Source organism: Salvelinus namaycush, chromosome 26 (assembly GCF_016432855.1).
Source record: "Salvelinus namaycush isolate Seneca chromosome 26, SaNama_1.0, whole genome shotgun sequence".
Taxonomy (NCBI): Eukaryota; Metazoa; Chordata; class Actinopteri; order Salmoniformes; family Salmonidae; genus Salvelinus; species Salvelinus namaycush.
The window spans coordinates 24006112-24024028 of NC_052332.1; the positions used below are offsets into that span (position 1 = coordinate 24006112).

General features: G+C 41.1%; 2 protein-coding genes across 7 annotated transcripts in view; one reads left to right on the plus strand and one right to left on the minus strand.

Annotated features, from left to right (window-relative positions):
• LOC120021279 (retinoic acid receptor RXR-alpha-A-like) overlaps positions 1 to 5555 on the plus strand; it is a 154425-nt gene extending 148870 nt beyond the window's left edge. For all 5 annotated transcript variants that reach the window (XM_038964961.1, XM_038964956.1, XM_038964958.1 and 2 more), the window contains one exon: positions 1393 to 5555. In XM_038964961.1, coding sequence (XP_038820889.1) covers positions 1393 to 1540 — 148 coding nt within the window. In that variant the 3' untranslated portion in view covers positions 1541 to 5555. The remainder of the gene's footprint in view (positions 1 to 1392) is intronic.
• Positions 5556 to 5684: 129 nt separating this feature from the next.
• On the minus strand, positions 5685 to 16505 carry LOC120021592 (WD repeat-containing protein 5). 2 transcript variants are annotated; one of them, XM_038965392.1, is made up of 14 exons: positions 16307 to 16505; positions 15499 to 15580; positions 13119 to 13227; positions 12613 to 12686; positions 12391 to 12480; positions 10471 to 10560; positions 10242 to 10325; positions 10030 to 10085; positions 9731 to 9777; positions 9548 to 9623; positions 9234 to 9267; positions 7849 to 7923; positions 7640 to 7727; positions 5685 to 7483 (listed from the first exon to the last, which is right to left on the minus strand). In XM_038965392.1, the coding sequence occupies exons 2-14, from the start codon at positions 15562 to 15564 to the stop codon at positions 7383 to 7385; spliced, it is 990 nt and encodes a 329-aa protein (XP_038821320.1). In that variant the 5' UTR covers positions 15565 to 15580; positions 16307 to 16505; the 3' UTR covers positions 5685 to 7382. The 2 variants fall into 2 exon arrangements, with proteins under 2 accessions (XP_038821320.1, XP_038821319.1); XM_038965391.1 differs by having other exon boundaries at positions 15499 to 15628.
• Between the last annotated feature and the right edge of the window lie 1412 nt (positions 16506 to 17917).

Below are 17917 nucleotides of genomic sequence, written 5' to 3' on the forward strand. Positions count from 1 at the left end.
GAGAGGCGAGAAGGATCTGAGGACCAATGTGCAGCGTGGTAATTTTCCATTATTTAATTATACAAAATGACAAAACAAACTAACCGTCACAGTCCTAGCTGGTGCAGACAAAACACAAAAGACAGGAAACAACCACCCACCATCCCCAACACAAAACAAGCCACCTATATATGATTCTCAATCAGGGACAACGATTGACAGCTGTCTCTGATTGAGAACCATATTAGGCTGGACACAGAAACAGACTAACTAGACACACAACATAGAATTCCCACCCAGCTCACGTCCTGACCAACACTAAACAAGCAAAACACATAAGAACTCTGGTCAGGACGTTACACAACATAAATTGGTTAAGCCACATTTCATGGGCCATTGGGTCAATTAATCAATATTCAGACTTAAGTTTGCCTATAAAATAATGCCTATAATAGTAACATTGCACTATACACCAATTTAAAACACATTAATTTCAATGTCATTGAATATTCATGTTTGGACATACAAAATTACCATAATTGTTCAAATTTGACATCAGTCCTCATTTAACAATGCTTACCTACCAATAAAAGCCATTACAGAAGACTTAAAGTAAGTTTTGTAATATAATATGGTATTGCTGGTATGACCCTCTTTTGTCTTCTCAACCGCTTGGTAGAGCTGTTATTTCCAAAAGAAACATCAAGTTGAAAAAAAAATAACAATTGGAAGTTCTTATTTGAGTTGTTAGTAATATGAATTTTAGGTGAAATCATGTTTTTTAAGAAGAGGCAGTTAAAGGATTAAAAAGATTCTGCTAATATCTCCAGTCATATAACAGTGTAGTAGAATTGCATGAGATGTGTTTATAAAAGGCCCAATTTTTCCCATGCATAGTAAGGAGAAGAAGTGTATCTGATATAGCCTATTCTAGCCTAGGCCTACTCTACGCCACTACACACTCAGCCAGGCATTGAACGGTCTTTTTTGCAAACAGTGATTGACTTATATTATTAGCCTAAATTATGACTATTCAGTCTACTCATCACATTAGGAATAGCGTTAGTAGGCTCTTACATAAGTCTGCAAATGCGATGATGCATGGAATGCTTTATTATAAAGGTGCATTTTTATGGTGAAAATTCACTTCCCCAGACTTCAAACTCACCTATGCCTCTTTCTTCTCTTTCTCTACCCCTCTGTCAGTGTGTTTGGCTGAAAGTGCACTGTCTGCTTTCTCTATTGTAGATGTAGACTACAGTATATGACAGATCAATTCAATTCTCAATTCTGTCATGGGCATCCCTTTCATGAATCACTGTACATCAGCATATGAGACAACATCTTGTCTACATCCACCTCTTATTTTCTGTCACATTAATCACAGTTATTTTGTGTCTTTGATTGGGCTAGGTTTGCCAAGCTGTTGCTGCGGTTACCAGCCCTGCGTTCCATTGGTCTGAAGTGTCTGGAGCACCTGTTCTTTTTCAAGCTCATCGGGGACACGCCCATCGACACCTTCCTCATGGAGATGCTAGAGGCGCCCCACCAAATGACATAACTGCAGGCGGGGCGTCGCCCATGTTCCCCTCGCCCCCTCCGCCTCTAACCCCTCTGGATACGGAGGGTGGTCCTGCAAACCACTCCCCCTCGAGAGATTATGTGACATCATTGGATCTAGAGAAGTCCCCCCTCTTTGATGTGTTTCAAAAAAACAAGTTCAATGTCCATGGGTCTGTTTTATACACTGTACAAATATATATATATATATATATATATATATATATATTATAACTCATGAGATTAATTGAAAGACAACAATGGACTGGTGATGAAACGGACCGAGGGGAAAGGAAGTGTTTTAAGCCATTGTTTTGTAACGTGAAACAACAACCAAGAAGATCAGGTGTTAAAGGTAGGTCTGTTTGCAGGTGTATTTTGAATTGTGGCGGTTTCATCAGCAGCGTAGGTGTTGGGAGAATCGTGTTTTGGACTTGTTGAAGAGAGCCGGGGCTGCATGGGCTGTCCCTGGCTCTGTTCGGGAAGCATCTCACTTTCAGGACTAACTTAAGGGAGATTGGTCCGTTTGCAGGGGGGAGGAACGAGGCCCGGTCTTGTCCGGTCCAATTCGTTCAGGTGCTGTCCGGTTTAATCCGGTCAGGTCCGGTTGGGTCTGTTTTGAGGTGTACTGTATGTGTTTTGGGAGAGAAGGACTCAAGAGGTGGGACCATGCAGATGAACAGTGCTCCACTCAGGTCCCTCAACCCAAACTCAGCCGCTTCTCCACGTCTCCTTATTCTATTAGCACTGTGTGAACATGAGAGGAGAGATGCTACGCCGCTACATCGGTCCAGTTTTCAGAGGCTCAGATAGCTTTAGTGACTGATTGGAGTGAAAGCCTGCAGTGTGGCCTCTTAGGACCAGAGCTGGATGACCTTCATGTGGCCTGAAAAAGCTTATCTCTAGCACTACTCATTCTGTTGTACTGTACTGACATTAGGGGCAGTGTGTATCTGGATTCACCCTCACATAAGCCCTATACTACATGTGCATTGCTGTGTGCTCTGGAAGCTTGGCACAGGAAGACAAGGAAAGCAAACAGATGAAAGTTCTCATCGCTCTACTACAAGCATTGTTCCTTTTTCCTGTCTGCGTTAAGGCGACAACAAAATTAATTTTTCCTGTCTGCGTTAAGGCGACAACAAAATTAATTTTTCCTGTCTGCGTTAAGGCGACAACAAAATTCATTTTTCCTGTCTGCGTTAAGGCAACAACAAAATTATTTTTTCCTGTCTGCGTTAAGGCGAAAACAAAATTAATTTTTCCTGTCTGCGTTAAGGCGACAACAAAAGTAAGAAGAAAAGGACAAATGGTTTGTAGGGAAATGTCAACTGATCTGAACGTTTTAAAGTGATGGCACGACTTTGTCATGTCATGTGTCCCTCCACCTCTGAGACCATTCGTTTCTGCTCCTTCTGTGAATTACAACACACCACACAGCAACCAAGCATGCTGTTCCTCACGGTGTAACCTAGCTTTAGAATGGCCTTTGACCTGTACAGGATATTACAACAGTATTGATGGTATTTGTAAAAAAAGAAGAAAAAAAAAAGAAATTGGCAAAATTTGCAATTACCTCTGTTTTCATCCCTCAAACTCTCAGTTCTCTACATAACCCCCCCATGTCAAACCCCCCCATGTCAAACCCCCCCATGTCAAACCCCCCCATGTCAAACCCCCCCATGTCAAACAGCCCCATGTCAAACAGCCCCATGTCAAACAGCCCCATGTCAAACAGCCCCATGTCAAACCCCCCCATGTCAAACCCCCCCATGTCAAACAGCCCCATGTCAAACAGCCCCATGTCAAACAGCCCCATGTCAAACAGCCCCATGTCAAACCCTCCCATGTCAAACAGCCCCATGTCAAACAGCCCCATGTCAAACCCCCCCATGTCAAACAGCCCCATGTCAAACAGTTCATGAGAGAAGTGCTTCAATGCAGTCGTGTTTATGGTGAGATGTTCTCTTATTTGGATTGTGGAGCCCATGCTCCTCCATTGCAAACTCTGGCCCAGACCATCCAATCTGACTGGAGGATGTAGGCCTGGTGAAGAAACAGAGACCCTTGACTGCTCCACTGCCCAGCCTCTCCTCACCCTCAGAGGAATCCACACCCTGCACTTCTCTGGACAACCCAGTTTCATTTAAGTCAAACTGAAATGTTAAATATGTAACATTATGTATAAATCTGCTATATGCCCATATTGCGCATTTTTTTCTTTCTATGCTGCAGCTGCTGCATAACTATGCATCAAGCATTTTTCCAAAGATTGTCCATAGATAGTGCGGTTTCGTTGTTATTATAAAGGGGTGGTTAAACCCTGTCCCGTAGGACAGCAGACTGCTTTGGATTAACCATCAACTCTAGCAGAGCTCCAGGACCAAGTTTATCAGCCCCACATGATAGCAGAATAGAGAGAGACAGAGAGACTTAAACAGAGGAGGGGTTGACCAGTGAGAATAGGGAACTTGGTGGCTGTAGGAGAGCTGTGACTTCCCCCTAGTGGAAAAGATGCACAACTGCTACATTACTTGAATTTTGTACAAGTATTTAATCAGAAAAGGCACTTTTTCATGACATTATCAATATTCATTTTCCTCTTTGGTCAGACAAAACCTCAATTGAATACGTAGCAATAACCACAGCAGGATTGATTGACAAGTCCTTAGTCCAAATCTAGTTCATGTATTTTAGTGAGGTGGATGAATTTTCATTAGGTCTTATTTTAAACTATTCAGGAAACAGAGAAATTACTGCCGTGTTCAGGCCAATTCTGTCTAAACAGTATTTTTATCTGGTCTAAATGGTAATTGTCAGTCAGGAAAAAACTACTGAAAATGAATTGGCTCATTGTTCAAATGATTCCAACTTAAGCACTAGTATAGGTAGTTCTCTGGAACATGAGGTCAAATCAGACTGGCACCCCAACTAAAAGTTCAGAAAAATAACCACATTTTGATGATTCATTTATTTGCAAACGGTTATCCAACTTTTTTAAATGTACACCTAATCTGCTCTCTTGCTTATGATGTCTCCTTTTCTGAGCTTGATTGGGTTCATGTGATTTAAGACCCAGGTATATATATACTGTATGTAAAAGCCATACTCAGATGTGCAAGCTCACTCCCTCCTGCAGGAAATGGACTGATATGATTACTTAGGTAGAATAAATAGCTTAGAAAAATGCTTCATAAACCATAAAGCTCTATTTTGTCTATATGTATATGTGTATATATTTATAAATATATATAAATCCTTTCCGTACATTTGTCCAGTCAATTTTAGCAAGAGGGAGACAACTATTTCAGCTGAAACTATTCTGAGCCAGGACAGATTCCATCATGTTATACGCAGTAGTTTTTTGGTGTAAAAAAATGTAATCTGAGTTCAACCTTGATTCTCTAAAAGTCAACCAGCAGAATACCAGCAGCTCAAAGCCCTAAGAGAAGGTCCCTTGCCAGCTAACAGCAGTTATATATGGGACCTGAAAACATAGCAAAAAACCTGGTTAATACACTCAAAATACCCAAAAAGCCCTCCCAAATGGACTGTTGCTAAGCTACACATACATTCAACAATGTTATCAGGAGATGCTGAGCTCATGACACAATCACTGCTTTCTTTGTTCCATAAACAGTAAGAAGTAATGGGGGGGGGGAAATAAAAATATATATTTTTGTACAAACGTAATTTCATCCCTTGCTTATGTACTCTGTCCCCCCCTCCCTTTTCCTCATGTGGGCTGTTGTATACATTGTTTGAGTTAATGTTGATTTGAAATGGGGCAGAAAAAAATCAGACCATGGATGGTCAGGGTGGGGAGTGGTTGGCAATGACACCCTGATAACTGTCGTCTATACTTTGTGGCTTTTTTGGCCTATCGCTACAAGATGGGATTGTCCTCTTTTAGATTGTCTATTTTTAGGGAGATGGAAAACGGCATCTGTTCTTTGTGGGTTGTTATCGGATGTTCTTTCATGGAAAGAAAAAAATAAAACAAATCTGAAATGAAACTTTCTTGATGCTCCTTGTCTTTGTGCTGTTGTGTTGTACTCTCTCCTAATAGGACATTACATTTACTGTCCTCAGTTAAAAAGTTACAGGGACTTTGTTGAGAAAGTGCCACTGACAACCACATTTTGTACATCTTTTAAAAAATGCTCTTTATTAAATCACAAGTTATAGCTGTCAAATGCAAATACATATTCACAAAATCCAGATTGACTAAACGCATATACAGAATTTCATGCAGCCCTTGATACCACAATCCAGAAAACAGGGAGAGCAGGAAAAATGACCATTTGGGGAATGAACTACTAGCTATTAAGACAAAGATAAAGAGAAGGATACAGAAAGACAGCTAAAATATGACTTGTCTAACAAACAATACATATGTTGTAGTAATACAGTATGTACAGAATGGAGAGCACAAAATAAACAGCTATTTGGTCACTGCTATGAAATCCCCACCAGGTTGTTAAACATAATGACAGCCAGACACGGAGTTAGTACCAACTGAACGACAATGGACTAGAAGCATCTCCAAATTAAATATTCTAAAATAATAATTCAAATGAAAAACAGCCTCTTTAGCTTTAATTTCTTTCTTCACAAACATTACTTTGAATTATTACCTTCTTGAGTATAACAGGATTGACTTGAGACCAGTAAGTGCACCTTCAATGTCGATATACTTCACAACCCACCATCTCACTGACTTGTCACGGTCCCATTTTACATCCAATGTGAATTGTAAAAAGCATCAGTTGAACCCCAACACTAACGTACAGAATGAGAATCCCTCTTGTAAAATGGAGAAGTGAGTTCAAAACAAGGCAGTGCTTGCTGTTTCAGAGCGTAGTGTCGATATCAAACTAGAGAAACTGTTAGTTGAGTGACTTGTAGAGAAGTGGTTGAGGAAAATGCTGTCAACACTATAAACTCCTTGAAATAGACTATATGCCTCTGGAGGAAAACTCCCAACACGGATATGGAAATCCCCCTGATGGGGTCAGAAGACTCACCCCAAAAACATTTTAACCCTCAACACCTTTCGAGCTTTGAACAGATTCCTTTATAATAAATACAACATAAAACCAAACTCAAGTGCTGCCATGTATGAGACTTTTTGTTTCAAAGCCTCTTTGTACTGACCGTTTAATTACCAATATTGGAAATATGACAATTACCACTTATCTTTCAGTCTGGTTTTAGAGCAATCTGCGCTATCATGTCAACTCCATGTTTGGCAAGACAGCACAAACCAATCTGGGTCCTGGCTACTAATCTACTGCATTCTAATGAGACTTACAGTTGGTCAAGGTGAGATGTCAGACACCAGTGAAATAGTCCATTACTCTGAAAAAAACACCTTACATGGGGGATAGGAGTACTTACTTGAGGCCAATGCAATCTGGCTTAATTGGTCAAATATAAGATCAAAACGTGTATCAATACTAAGACACCTACACATACAGATTAAATCATGAGATACCATATGACTACTTTCCTCATGAAGGACAAAAGTTGATTCTCGTATTTCAATTGAAACACAAACATCCAGCTCACAGTAACAGTAAGGCAGAGATGGTGGAACATGTAAGGGCACAAGCAAGACCAAGTAGAGGGTTGTGGTGATTTGGTTGGGGTTTGCTCTGGTTCTGAAGGAAGGGAAGGTGTGTGGTTGTGGTGATGTTCTGGACTTGTGTTCATTTTGTTCTTCCAGTAGAGGCTCAGTCCTCAAAGCATTCCCGGGCCCAGATCTCTCAGCAGAAAGTCCTCTTTTCTTCAAATGAAAAGTAAAAAATAAAATAAAATAAGCATGCCCAGGATGCAGAGGCTTAACAGTCGCTCCTCCACAGTTTGATAGTTTTGTCGTTTTCTAGCGCCGCAGACGCAATGATGTTCTCTGTGGGGTGGCAGGCAGTAGAAATCACCACATCTAGACACAGAGGATGGGAGGGAAAAAGAGAAAGGCAGAATTAAACAAAGATATTGTGAGCAACAGTGTGTTCAAACAGTGAGATTACCACCATGTATTTGACCACAAAGTAAAAGTAATCAGTTCCATCAAGCTCTTGCCATGACTCTCCTCTACCTGTATGACCCTGTAGTTTCTGTACGATCTCCTTGGTCTGCAGGTTCCAGATGTACACCATGTTGTCCTCCGAGCCAGAGACAATCCACTGTGAGATGCAGAGCATAAGGAATAGAATGACACTTCAGAAGAAGCTATGGGTAAAAGCATACAAGTCATCTTCTTGAAAATCTATTTCTAAACATGCATGCAAGAGGGGATGGGTTTACCTTTCCACCTGTGACAGAGAAATTAGCAAATATGCAGTACTTCTCGTTTTTGTGGCCGGTGTATGTTTTCAAGCACTGGAATGAGAGGGGAACACTTATTGAAAAGAACATGTAGAGAAATGAAACATTTCAATCAAGAGTATTCCTATGTTTGGATCAAATTGCAACATGAGTGAGACATCTGACATACACTATATATACACAAAAGGATGTGGACAACTTTTCAAATGAGTGGATTTAGCCATTTCAGCCACACCTGTTGCTGACAGGTGTATAAAATCAAGCACACAGCCATGCAATCTCCAAAGACAAACATTGGCAGTAGAATGGCCTTACTGAAGAGCTCAGTGACTTTCAAAGTGGTACCATCATAGGATGGCACCTTTTCAACAAGTCAGTTCGGCAAATTTCTGCTCTGCTAGAGCTGCCCCGGTCAAATGTAAGTGCTGTTATTGTGAAGTGTAAACATCTAGGAGCAACAGCAGCTCAGCCGCGAACTGGTAGGCCAGACAAGCTCACAGAACAGGACCGCCGAGTGCTGAAGGGCGTAAATATTGTCTGTCCTCGGTTGCAACACTCACTACAGAGTTCCAAACGGCCTCTGGAAGCAATGTCAGCACAATAACTGTTCATCGGGAGCTCCTTGAAATGGGTTTCCATGACCGAGCAGCCTTGGATCAAGCCTAAGCCCACCATGTGCAATGCCAAGCGTCAGCTGGAGTGGTGTAAAGCTCGCTGCCATTGGACTCTGGAGCAGTGGAAACGCATTCTCTGGAGTGATGAATCACGCTTCACCATCTGTCAGTCCGACGGACAGATTTGGGTTTGACGGATGCCAGGAAAACGCTACCTGCCCCAATGCAGAACCAACTGTAAAGTTTGGTGGAGGAGACCTAATGGTCTGGGGCTGTTTTTCATGTTTCGGGCGAGGCCCCTTAGTTCCAGTGAAGGAAAATCTTAACGCTACAGCATAGGATGACATTCTAGACAATTCTGTGCTTCCAACTAGGTGGCAACAGTTTGGGGAAGGCCCTTTCCTGTTTCAGCATGACAATGCCTCCATGCACAAAGCAAGGTCCAGAGGAACTTGACTGGCCTGCACAGAGACCTCAACTCCATCGAACAACGTTGGGATGAATTTGAACCTCGACTGCGAGCCAGGCCTCGTCGCCCAACATCAGTGCCCGACCCCACTAATGCTCGTAGCTAAATGGAAGCAAGTCCCCACAGCAATGTACCAACATCTAGTGGAAAGACTTCCAGAAGAGTGGAGGCTGTTATATCAGCAAAGGGGGGGACCAACTCCATATTAATGCCAATGATTTTGGAATGAGATGTTCGACAAGCAGGTGTCCACATACTTTTGTCCATGTAGTGTATCTTACCTTTCCTTTGCTGTAGTCCCAAAGCTTCAGGGTGCTGAAAAACAAAAACAAACCACTGTTAGAAGACAGCATCCCAAAATAAACAATAGTGAATAATTCATTTGCATCTATGGAGTGATGAAGAAGCCTTTCTTTATAGATTTGCTTGAGCGTTCCTTCCCATTGAAATGAAACTCTTTGGTCTAGTGGTACTGTACAGTGCAATAGGTCCCCCTACTGGTGCAATACTGCATGACAAGACTCTGTGGTACTGGATATGTCACCGCCTACTACATTTGAGGGAAAGTGACAGTGCTCTACAGTCTAATACTCACTTGTCCAATGTGGCAGCCAGAATGTATTTGCCGTTTGGTGAGAACTTCACAAATGACACGGGGGGGTTGTCATCATCTGCAAAAGACAGATTTTTTTAAATAATCTACTCCCAGAAAAAAATATATAAAATGTGACATTTCCTATATGACACAGATGAGACAATTCTGGCTGGTGAAGCTTACCAATTAGTGTTTTCAGACACTGTCCTGATGCGGTGTCCCAGATGCGGCTATGGACAGACAAGAGATAAACATTTTCAGTTTCATACATTTCTCAACCAATACCACAAATAATATAATGGATTTAATACATCCAAATAATATACTCCTCATAACATTCCTCATATGTATGTTACATTGGCCATCATATAAACTCAGATGTTCTTTAAGGTCATCAAGTTACTCTTACAGGCATTTTGTGAGTCAATATCTTTGCCAAGTACATTCAACAAAACAGGAAAAAAAGTGTTAATTTCCCTCACCAGAGGCCATCGTAGCTGCTGGACACAATCAGTGAGCCATCTCTGTTGAAATGGACCTGTACGGCAATATAGATCAGAGATCTATTCACACTTACCAGAGGGTGTGATAATCAACTACTACATGCTCATAAGCAGAAAACCTATTATATGAAGTTGATTGTTTATAAGATTCATTTAAGGTGTCTCCATGCACAGATGGGTGCAGTACTTACAGCAGAGACGGGGTCGGAGTGGGCCGGCAAGGTCTTCAAGCATTTGCCAGTTTTTACATCCCATATCCGCACGCTCTCGTCAAACTAGAAGAGAACAATTCATGTTAGCACACAACTATGGAACAAATATTCATAACTCCTTGATGGAAATCAGGGTTAGCAATAACATTTTCTATGTAAACATATACAATAGCAATTCTGCATTAGTGTATTAGTAGGTAGGACTCACCGATCCAGACACGATGAGATTAGACTGGGGGTTGAAATTGCAGCAGAAGACATAGTTGCTGTGGCCTTTCAACGTCTTCAAGCATTTCCCCTGCAATAAGGAAAGGATTGGGTTTAAATGAAACATGTTTACGGTATGAGCTCATTATGGTGGATCGAGCATCCACGGCATGGAGGGCCCCGAATCAGCGATTATGATGCATTTGCAGAGGAAGCTGTTAGAGCAATGTCATGCTAGCTGTTCCGGGGGAGACTTCCAGTCATTCCGCTAACGCTAGATAGCATGGGCTAGCGAAACTACCTCTAACTTCCTTCATACTGGACGCAGAGACATACAAATGGTATCCATGAGTTCATCTGACTCTGGGGAAGAAGAACATCTCACACTACCCCTTTATTGACGGCATGACGTGGGTGAAAAATGAATCCGTGTGCGATGTACATTTTTATCATGTGAAGAGAGCCTTCAAAATGTTAATCTCGTTTTAGTGTCAAAAATAATCCTTGGTTCCTGCCTGTGTTGATAAAGATAGTGGGGGGGGGGGCGACATGACCCCCTCCTTAGCACCATCTGGCAGAACACCCAGAATATATACTATAAATTAAGATAGGAGACGGTGCCAGACATGCAGGAACAAACCCTATGAACCATGCCCATGTAACGTGTCTGTAACCAGTATATAAGAGAACGGACCTGCCCTGGTAGAGCTACTGATCGACATGTGTACTTGGTGCATTGAGTTGAAAGCTCTCAGCGCGCTGATAATAAACAATGATTCATTTAAGATTGACTTTGAGTGTCCCTGTGTAGAATTTACACAACACGTATTAACTAGCTGCAGAGAACGAATGCCACCCTGTGGTGCTAAATAGCTCTGATTAGAGCTGCTCCCCTCAGGCAGACACTCCCTCACATCCCTTGGCAAGAGTCATAGAAGCAGGAAGTCCTTTACCCCTGCATTCATTGAGGGTTTCGTTTTAGCTCTAGTTTGAAAACAAGTATACACAATGGAAAATACATGTTTCTGAACAATGCATCATGCTGCCTTGTTGACAATGACCCGGTTGCACATATTGTTTGATTTGAGCAGCTATCATTTTACATCAACAATCTAACATTCTAATAAATGGATTTCATATACAGTGCCTTCAATATCTGCCAATTCATTTCCATCAATATTGCTGTTTATCATTTACTTTATGTAGCAGTAAGCGATAATGATAACTGTCTTCTGGGTAGACAAATACTTTCTCCAAAACCTTCTCTATTAAATGTTAACAGAAAAGTAAACTTACCTAGCATAATTATATCATTTTTATCAATCTGATGGGCTTTTGGTTTGGAAACTCTGTCATAACATATGCAGCAGCAAAAACATCACTCGACCAGCACAATCCTCTCGCACTTTTTTTTCTGACATCAAAAATGGTCTTCTGATGTGATTTAAGCATCGATATGGACTCAGAACATCCAATTTTATTGTTTCTATATAAATAATTGTAATTGAGAGTGAAAAACATTTTTAAAATTATACAGAAAACGTGTCTATTTGAGAGCCAGGAAAACAATTGAGCAGCTTGCAACATGTTTCAACGTGTAAAAGGAGCTCCCATGCTAGAAAAGGTTGGAGACCCCTGCCTTAGAATATGCTCTTTCCAGTAGGTAATATAAATTAAAAACGTCTGACCGGCATGAACCTCTAGGTTTATTTTAAAGTCGCTTTTTGGTAAGCTCCATTCCGGGGGGAGATTACTTTAAAAAGAGATATTACAAATGTAAATAAATACGACACCAAAATAACGCTCTCTGCGCTTCTAGTGTTAAACTGCCGTAAACCAATTTTCCATTGTGGGACAATAAAGTGAAATACTTCTAGTACTATATTTCTGAGAAAAAAACTACCCATCCTGCCTCTCTTACCGAGCTGACGTCCCAGATCTTTAGAGTCTTGTCATCAGATGCTGAAACAAGTAGGTTGGAATCTGAGGACCAGGCGACATCCGAGATCCCCTGCAGATGAGAAGTGAAAGATCAACTTGGTTAGTCACACTAAAAGCACTCACAGCAGTGAAAAAAATTGAGAATACTTTCAAGGCACTGTACATAATCACTACAAATAATATAATGGAAACTTGAACTCACAAGTTTGTGTCCCGATATTGTTTTCTCAAACTTTCCATCGTAAGCTCCCCAAATTTTGATCAGTTTGTCAGCAGCTGTAAAACATATATTTCAAGGCAGGGTACTTCAGCCTTTTCAACTGAAATATAGTGTTATCATGCAAGATTATCAGATAATTTACATTGAAAAGACATTGCACTTAAAGCAGAGATCTGCGACTGGAGAAATAGCACCACTGGCTGCCCCAGGCGCATTTGTTATTGTTTTGAGTCAATGTGAATACAGCCTGGTAGTAAAAAATTAATCGTAGTACATACTCTGCTGTTCTGTCGCGCTTGCAATAATGTGCAATGATGTTCGGTGTTTGAAGTAACGTCTTTGTTTTAATATTGCAAATGGACGTGGCAGTTTCACAGCTTCAATTACATTTTATTGTAACAACTTGTGCATGCACCTATCAGGCCTAATAGTAATATTCAGTAGACCTACTGTTGTAAGACCACCTAAAGCACTCATCATAAACTTACATGAACTGGCAAGCCACTCTCCACTAGGACTGAACTTGACAGACGAAACTGCTTTTGTGTGGCCGGCTAATGTGAATTTCAGGGTGTAGTTAGGCTTGACTGGTGCCGACTAAATAGGGGAAGAAAAAAACAAAACCACATTGGAACCGGAAAGCAATTCCGTTAATATCTGTAGATGCATTTAAGGCAATTTTCATTAAAAAAGGATTTGACACAATGAAAATAGCAGAGACACAGGAGAACATATATATTTGGCTATTATATATTTTCAAGTATCAAGTGACAGGCTGTTAATCAACACAGGCCACAACGAACCACTGGGGTAGTAGCCTATCTGTACATCGCCAAAGTAAAATATAGCTGCAAGCAGCAATGCCAGGGTTCAAGCTTTGGCCCCACAGCATAGAGTACCACAGTATGAGTCATAATACCCATAAAACATAGCGGTCAAAAAGCAAAATGGTTCCAATTGTTTTAACACCATTCATTTTTCCCCCATTGGGGATTTTAGATACAATTAAAATATGGGCTGTGTTTCGTGTAGGCTTACCCTGGCATGACATTTTCATAACTGTAAATCTCTCTCGGACAAGGTGACTTATCAATATATTCGCCTGTATTTACTCCCCAAAAATGAAATGCTAATTAGCTGCTAATGTGGATATCATAAAGAACTACAAATGCCATGATCTGGACGAGACTGCCAATTCGAGGAAAAGGTAAGAATCTTGGGATTAGCTATCAAATGTTAGCCAAATGTAGTAATGAATAGTTTTAAATTGACAATACCTGTTAGCAAAGGTATCAGCTAGATATGACATGCAGGAGCTTGCAGGGATTTGTAGTTTTGCATGATGTCTACTTTGATTTTAATTAGCATTTTCGATTCAGAGTAAACAGGGCCAAATATATTGATAAAAGTCACCTTGTCCGAGAGAGACTTACATGGTTATCAAAACAACACGCCAGGGTAAGCCTACACAAAACAGCCCTTATTTTAAGTGTTTTTAAAATCCCCTATGGGAAAAAGGAATGGTGGAAAAACGATTGGAACCATTTCCCTGTTTGATCGCTAGGTTTTATAGGTATTATGACACCTCCACTGTGGGGCTATATGGTGAGACCTTGGTCCATTGACGCAATGTATCAACTTCCGTGCAGATCGATCATTCGGTGCTAGTAGAGCTTTAAGTTCAAAATTCTAAATGACAGCTTATTAGGGGATCCCTAATAAATACAAACACAAAATGGCGGAAAATCCATCATGACGGACCTTATGGGTCATTGAGGCAAATTAGTTCCTTGTGAGGAGAGGGACCAATGTACTGAATCTCAGGAGTCTATTTCAAACAAGGTGAGGGGTCTGAGCTTTCAAAGTTTGCATTCTCAATCGTTTGTTATAGCTCCACCATGTGGCCAATTGACTCTTCGCTAAGCCTCGCCCCATAATGTTGGGTAACCAATCACAGCGCTCCAATAAATAGCAACTATTGTTGAGTCCAACACCTAGGACAGGCTCACGTTTAAATTGCATGAGTCAGTGAAGGCTACATTGAGTTTTTAAAATAATTTTTATAATGTTTAAATGGCGAAATAATTTAACAGTGCACCAGGAGTACTTGCTACTGTGATTCCTGAAATGCAGAGCCTGTTGGGAGTATTTTTCTAATCCGAAATAAAACTTTTGTTACATTGTTTGTTAGACCAGCCGGTTAGCTAGCTCTCGGTCTCATTGACCACCAAAAGTTGCTTACGCTAGCCACTTAATCACTTGTTTTCTAAAAATGTATGTTAGCTAATATAGCAATGTTATGAATACAACTAGAAGACATCAGGATACGATTTGAGAGCACAAACATTAGTTATCTCCAAAAGTGGTTGACTGCATGCTGACAGTGAATTCAGAGACTAGCTACACTAGAAACATGATTTTACCAGGTTCCTGTGAAGCAATTGTAATGACAGTCCACCACAACATACCCAAGAGTTTTCTGATTAGCAATGGGTCATCTGTGTTGAATTTCATTGTGTATTAGAAACACAGTTTGATATCATTGTGAGGAGATCTCACCAATGGTTAAATGGGGAATTGGGCTTCCAGGGATAATGTCTGAGGTTATAAAAGTAATCAAGGGGGGTGGGCTTAGAGAAGGGTCAGCTGGCATGGCATTGAATGAGAGGGTGTGGCCCTTGGACCTTAACCATCATGCAAGGTTGTAACCTCCTAGGCCTTACCATCTCAAGGGAATTTGCTTTTTATCACGAAATTGACAGAAGGAAAAGAATAATAATCAACCCCAAATACAATAGTGTTTCACCAAGCTTCGCTGCTTGGACCCCTAGAAACATCAGTCGTATTAGGTCTAGCTTGAACCCATACCTTGCTCTGGCTGGCAGATGATGTTTTAGTGGCCTCAGTTTCTGGTTTCTTCTCCTCTGTTGCCATGGTGATGGTGATGGAGCTGAGGGGGCAGGGGGATCAGTTAGTGAAAGTACGCTGGACAACCAGTCTGCAAATGAGGAATGCAATTAGAAAGGAATGTTAATATATTATGGTAAGATGAAGATAATGTCAAGTGAAATGCAACGATAGGAAATTGTATAGGTCCAACACAAGACCAATGTAAGTTGCTACCCTGACAGCTAGGTTAACGTTAGCCTGTAGATGAAGATTACAATATTGGATATGATATTGAAACCTAGGTACAGTTATGTTAGTAATGTAAATTACCACCACATAAACTAGCTAACTTCCTACCCAGTCATGGCTGGCACACTGTAGCTTAGCTAAGTAGTTAGCTAGCTTGCATGGTGAAATAGTGGAGATAGCTAGCTAGCTTGCTAGCATAGAACTAGCTAACTGCCATTGCAAGTAAACAATGACCATGAGTTAGCAAGCTAGCCTAACATTAACCGCAGTTGTGGAAGCTAACGTTCAATAGCCCTACTATGGACAGACGCAGGGCCTGTCTTTCTAGCTAGCTAGCTAGCTAATGTTGTTTGCGAACACTCGTGTATGTCTTGTTGGTGATAATGGTTTTAATCCAAGTTTTGTATGAATCCTACCCTTCGAAAGATAAACTAGTTAATTTGCCTAGCTAGTAAATGTGCGTTATTGCATAAGCAATGTAAACTCTGCTAGCTAACGTTAGCGACTCCATTCAAACAAAACAATCAGGGATACTCACGGTAAGGCCCGATGTTAAAATGTAATTGCTCGGCGGACTATTTTCATTTAGGCACAAATCTGATCAACTGCACGAATATGTTTAGCCTATAAATACGGTTGATTATATATTTTCTCCCTAACTGAGCAAGGGAAAATAAATCAAGGGCCAGTTCGTTTTAGTTAAGCCAGAGCTCAAGCGAGGAATGTGGTAGTGAAGACGCCCATTGCGCATGTGTGCTTCTTCAAGAGCGCACAATCAGAGAGGAAGAGAAGAGCCCAACTCGGCGGAAAATCTGTCTCCCTCCAGCAGGTGACGTTTTTTCGTTGTTTCGCCCACCAAGCAAGGAGTTTTTGTTTGGAGGTCAGTGAGTGTCACATTTGGTCAACAATACATGTATGACTTATTTTCTACGTGAGGTTTATTTGATCGAATAGAAGTTTCGTAATGCTTAAGTTGTTATGAGTGTACTGATATGAGTAAGACGTGAAATCCCGTCAACTATAAGAAAAAACACTTTATATATGTTTTTTTTTTTTCACCTTTATTTAACCAGGTAGGCTAGTTAAGAACAAGTTGTCATTTACAACTGCGATCTGGCCAAGATAAAGCAAAGCAGTGCAGCACAAACAACAACACAGAGTTACACATGGCATTAACAAACATACAGTCAATAATACAGTAGAAAAAAAGTCTATATACAGTGTGTGCAAATGAGGTAGGATACCGGAGGTAAGGCAATAAATAGGCTATAGTTAGCAATATCAGAGTCTTGAGTATCGAATACGATATATTCAGGACATGAGGCTAGTAGCATAGCATATTTCTCCACTGAATAGAGCCGGTTGATGTCAACAACCCTCATCGAATATTCAAGAATTTTACAATAATGATATGTCTCGACCAATCCAAAGAAAGGATAGGCGGGAGCTAGACAACCCGCCGTGACGCTTTGTGGACAACGAGTCCCATTGTTATGGCGGAGAGACATGTAATCTTGTCAGTATATCCATCATCTTTGACACAATGCAAGCGGGGAGGGACGCTTTGAGGGTTCTGATTGGAGCGAGATTGGAGTTATGTTTGGCAACTTTTGGACTGAGATGAACCAAGATCAAGACACATCAAAATGAAGTTGAGTATGACTATTTATTAAAAACTTAACCACATAGTTCTTATCACTATGTGCAGATCCAGATTTTAGGGCTCCAGAGCGGTGCAGTGGTCTAAGACACTGCATCTCAGTGCTAGACACCCTGGTTACAGACACCCTGGTTCGAATCCAGGCTGTATCACAACCGGCTGTGATTGGGAGTCCCATAAGGCAGCGCACAATTGGCCCAGCATCATCTGGGTTTGGCCGGTGTCGGCCGTCATTGTAAATAAGAATTAGTTCTTAACTGACTTGCCTAGTTAAATAATGGTTAAATAATGAAATTCAGTGGAGGGCAGCTAGGAAAAGGGCACAGGTGAGATAGTCAGGTGGACACAGGCAGAGCCCTATGGGTAGAGCAGAGACAGGAATGAGACAGACAGACATATCAGGGGGTTATTAGGCTTGGGTGTCCTTAAAGATTCCTATTCCAGGGGGAACCATGCTGTGGACCTACAAAGAGAACAACAGAGGACCTA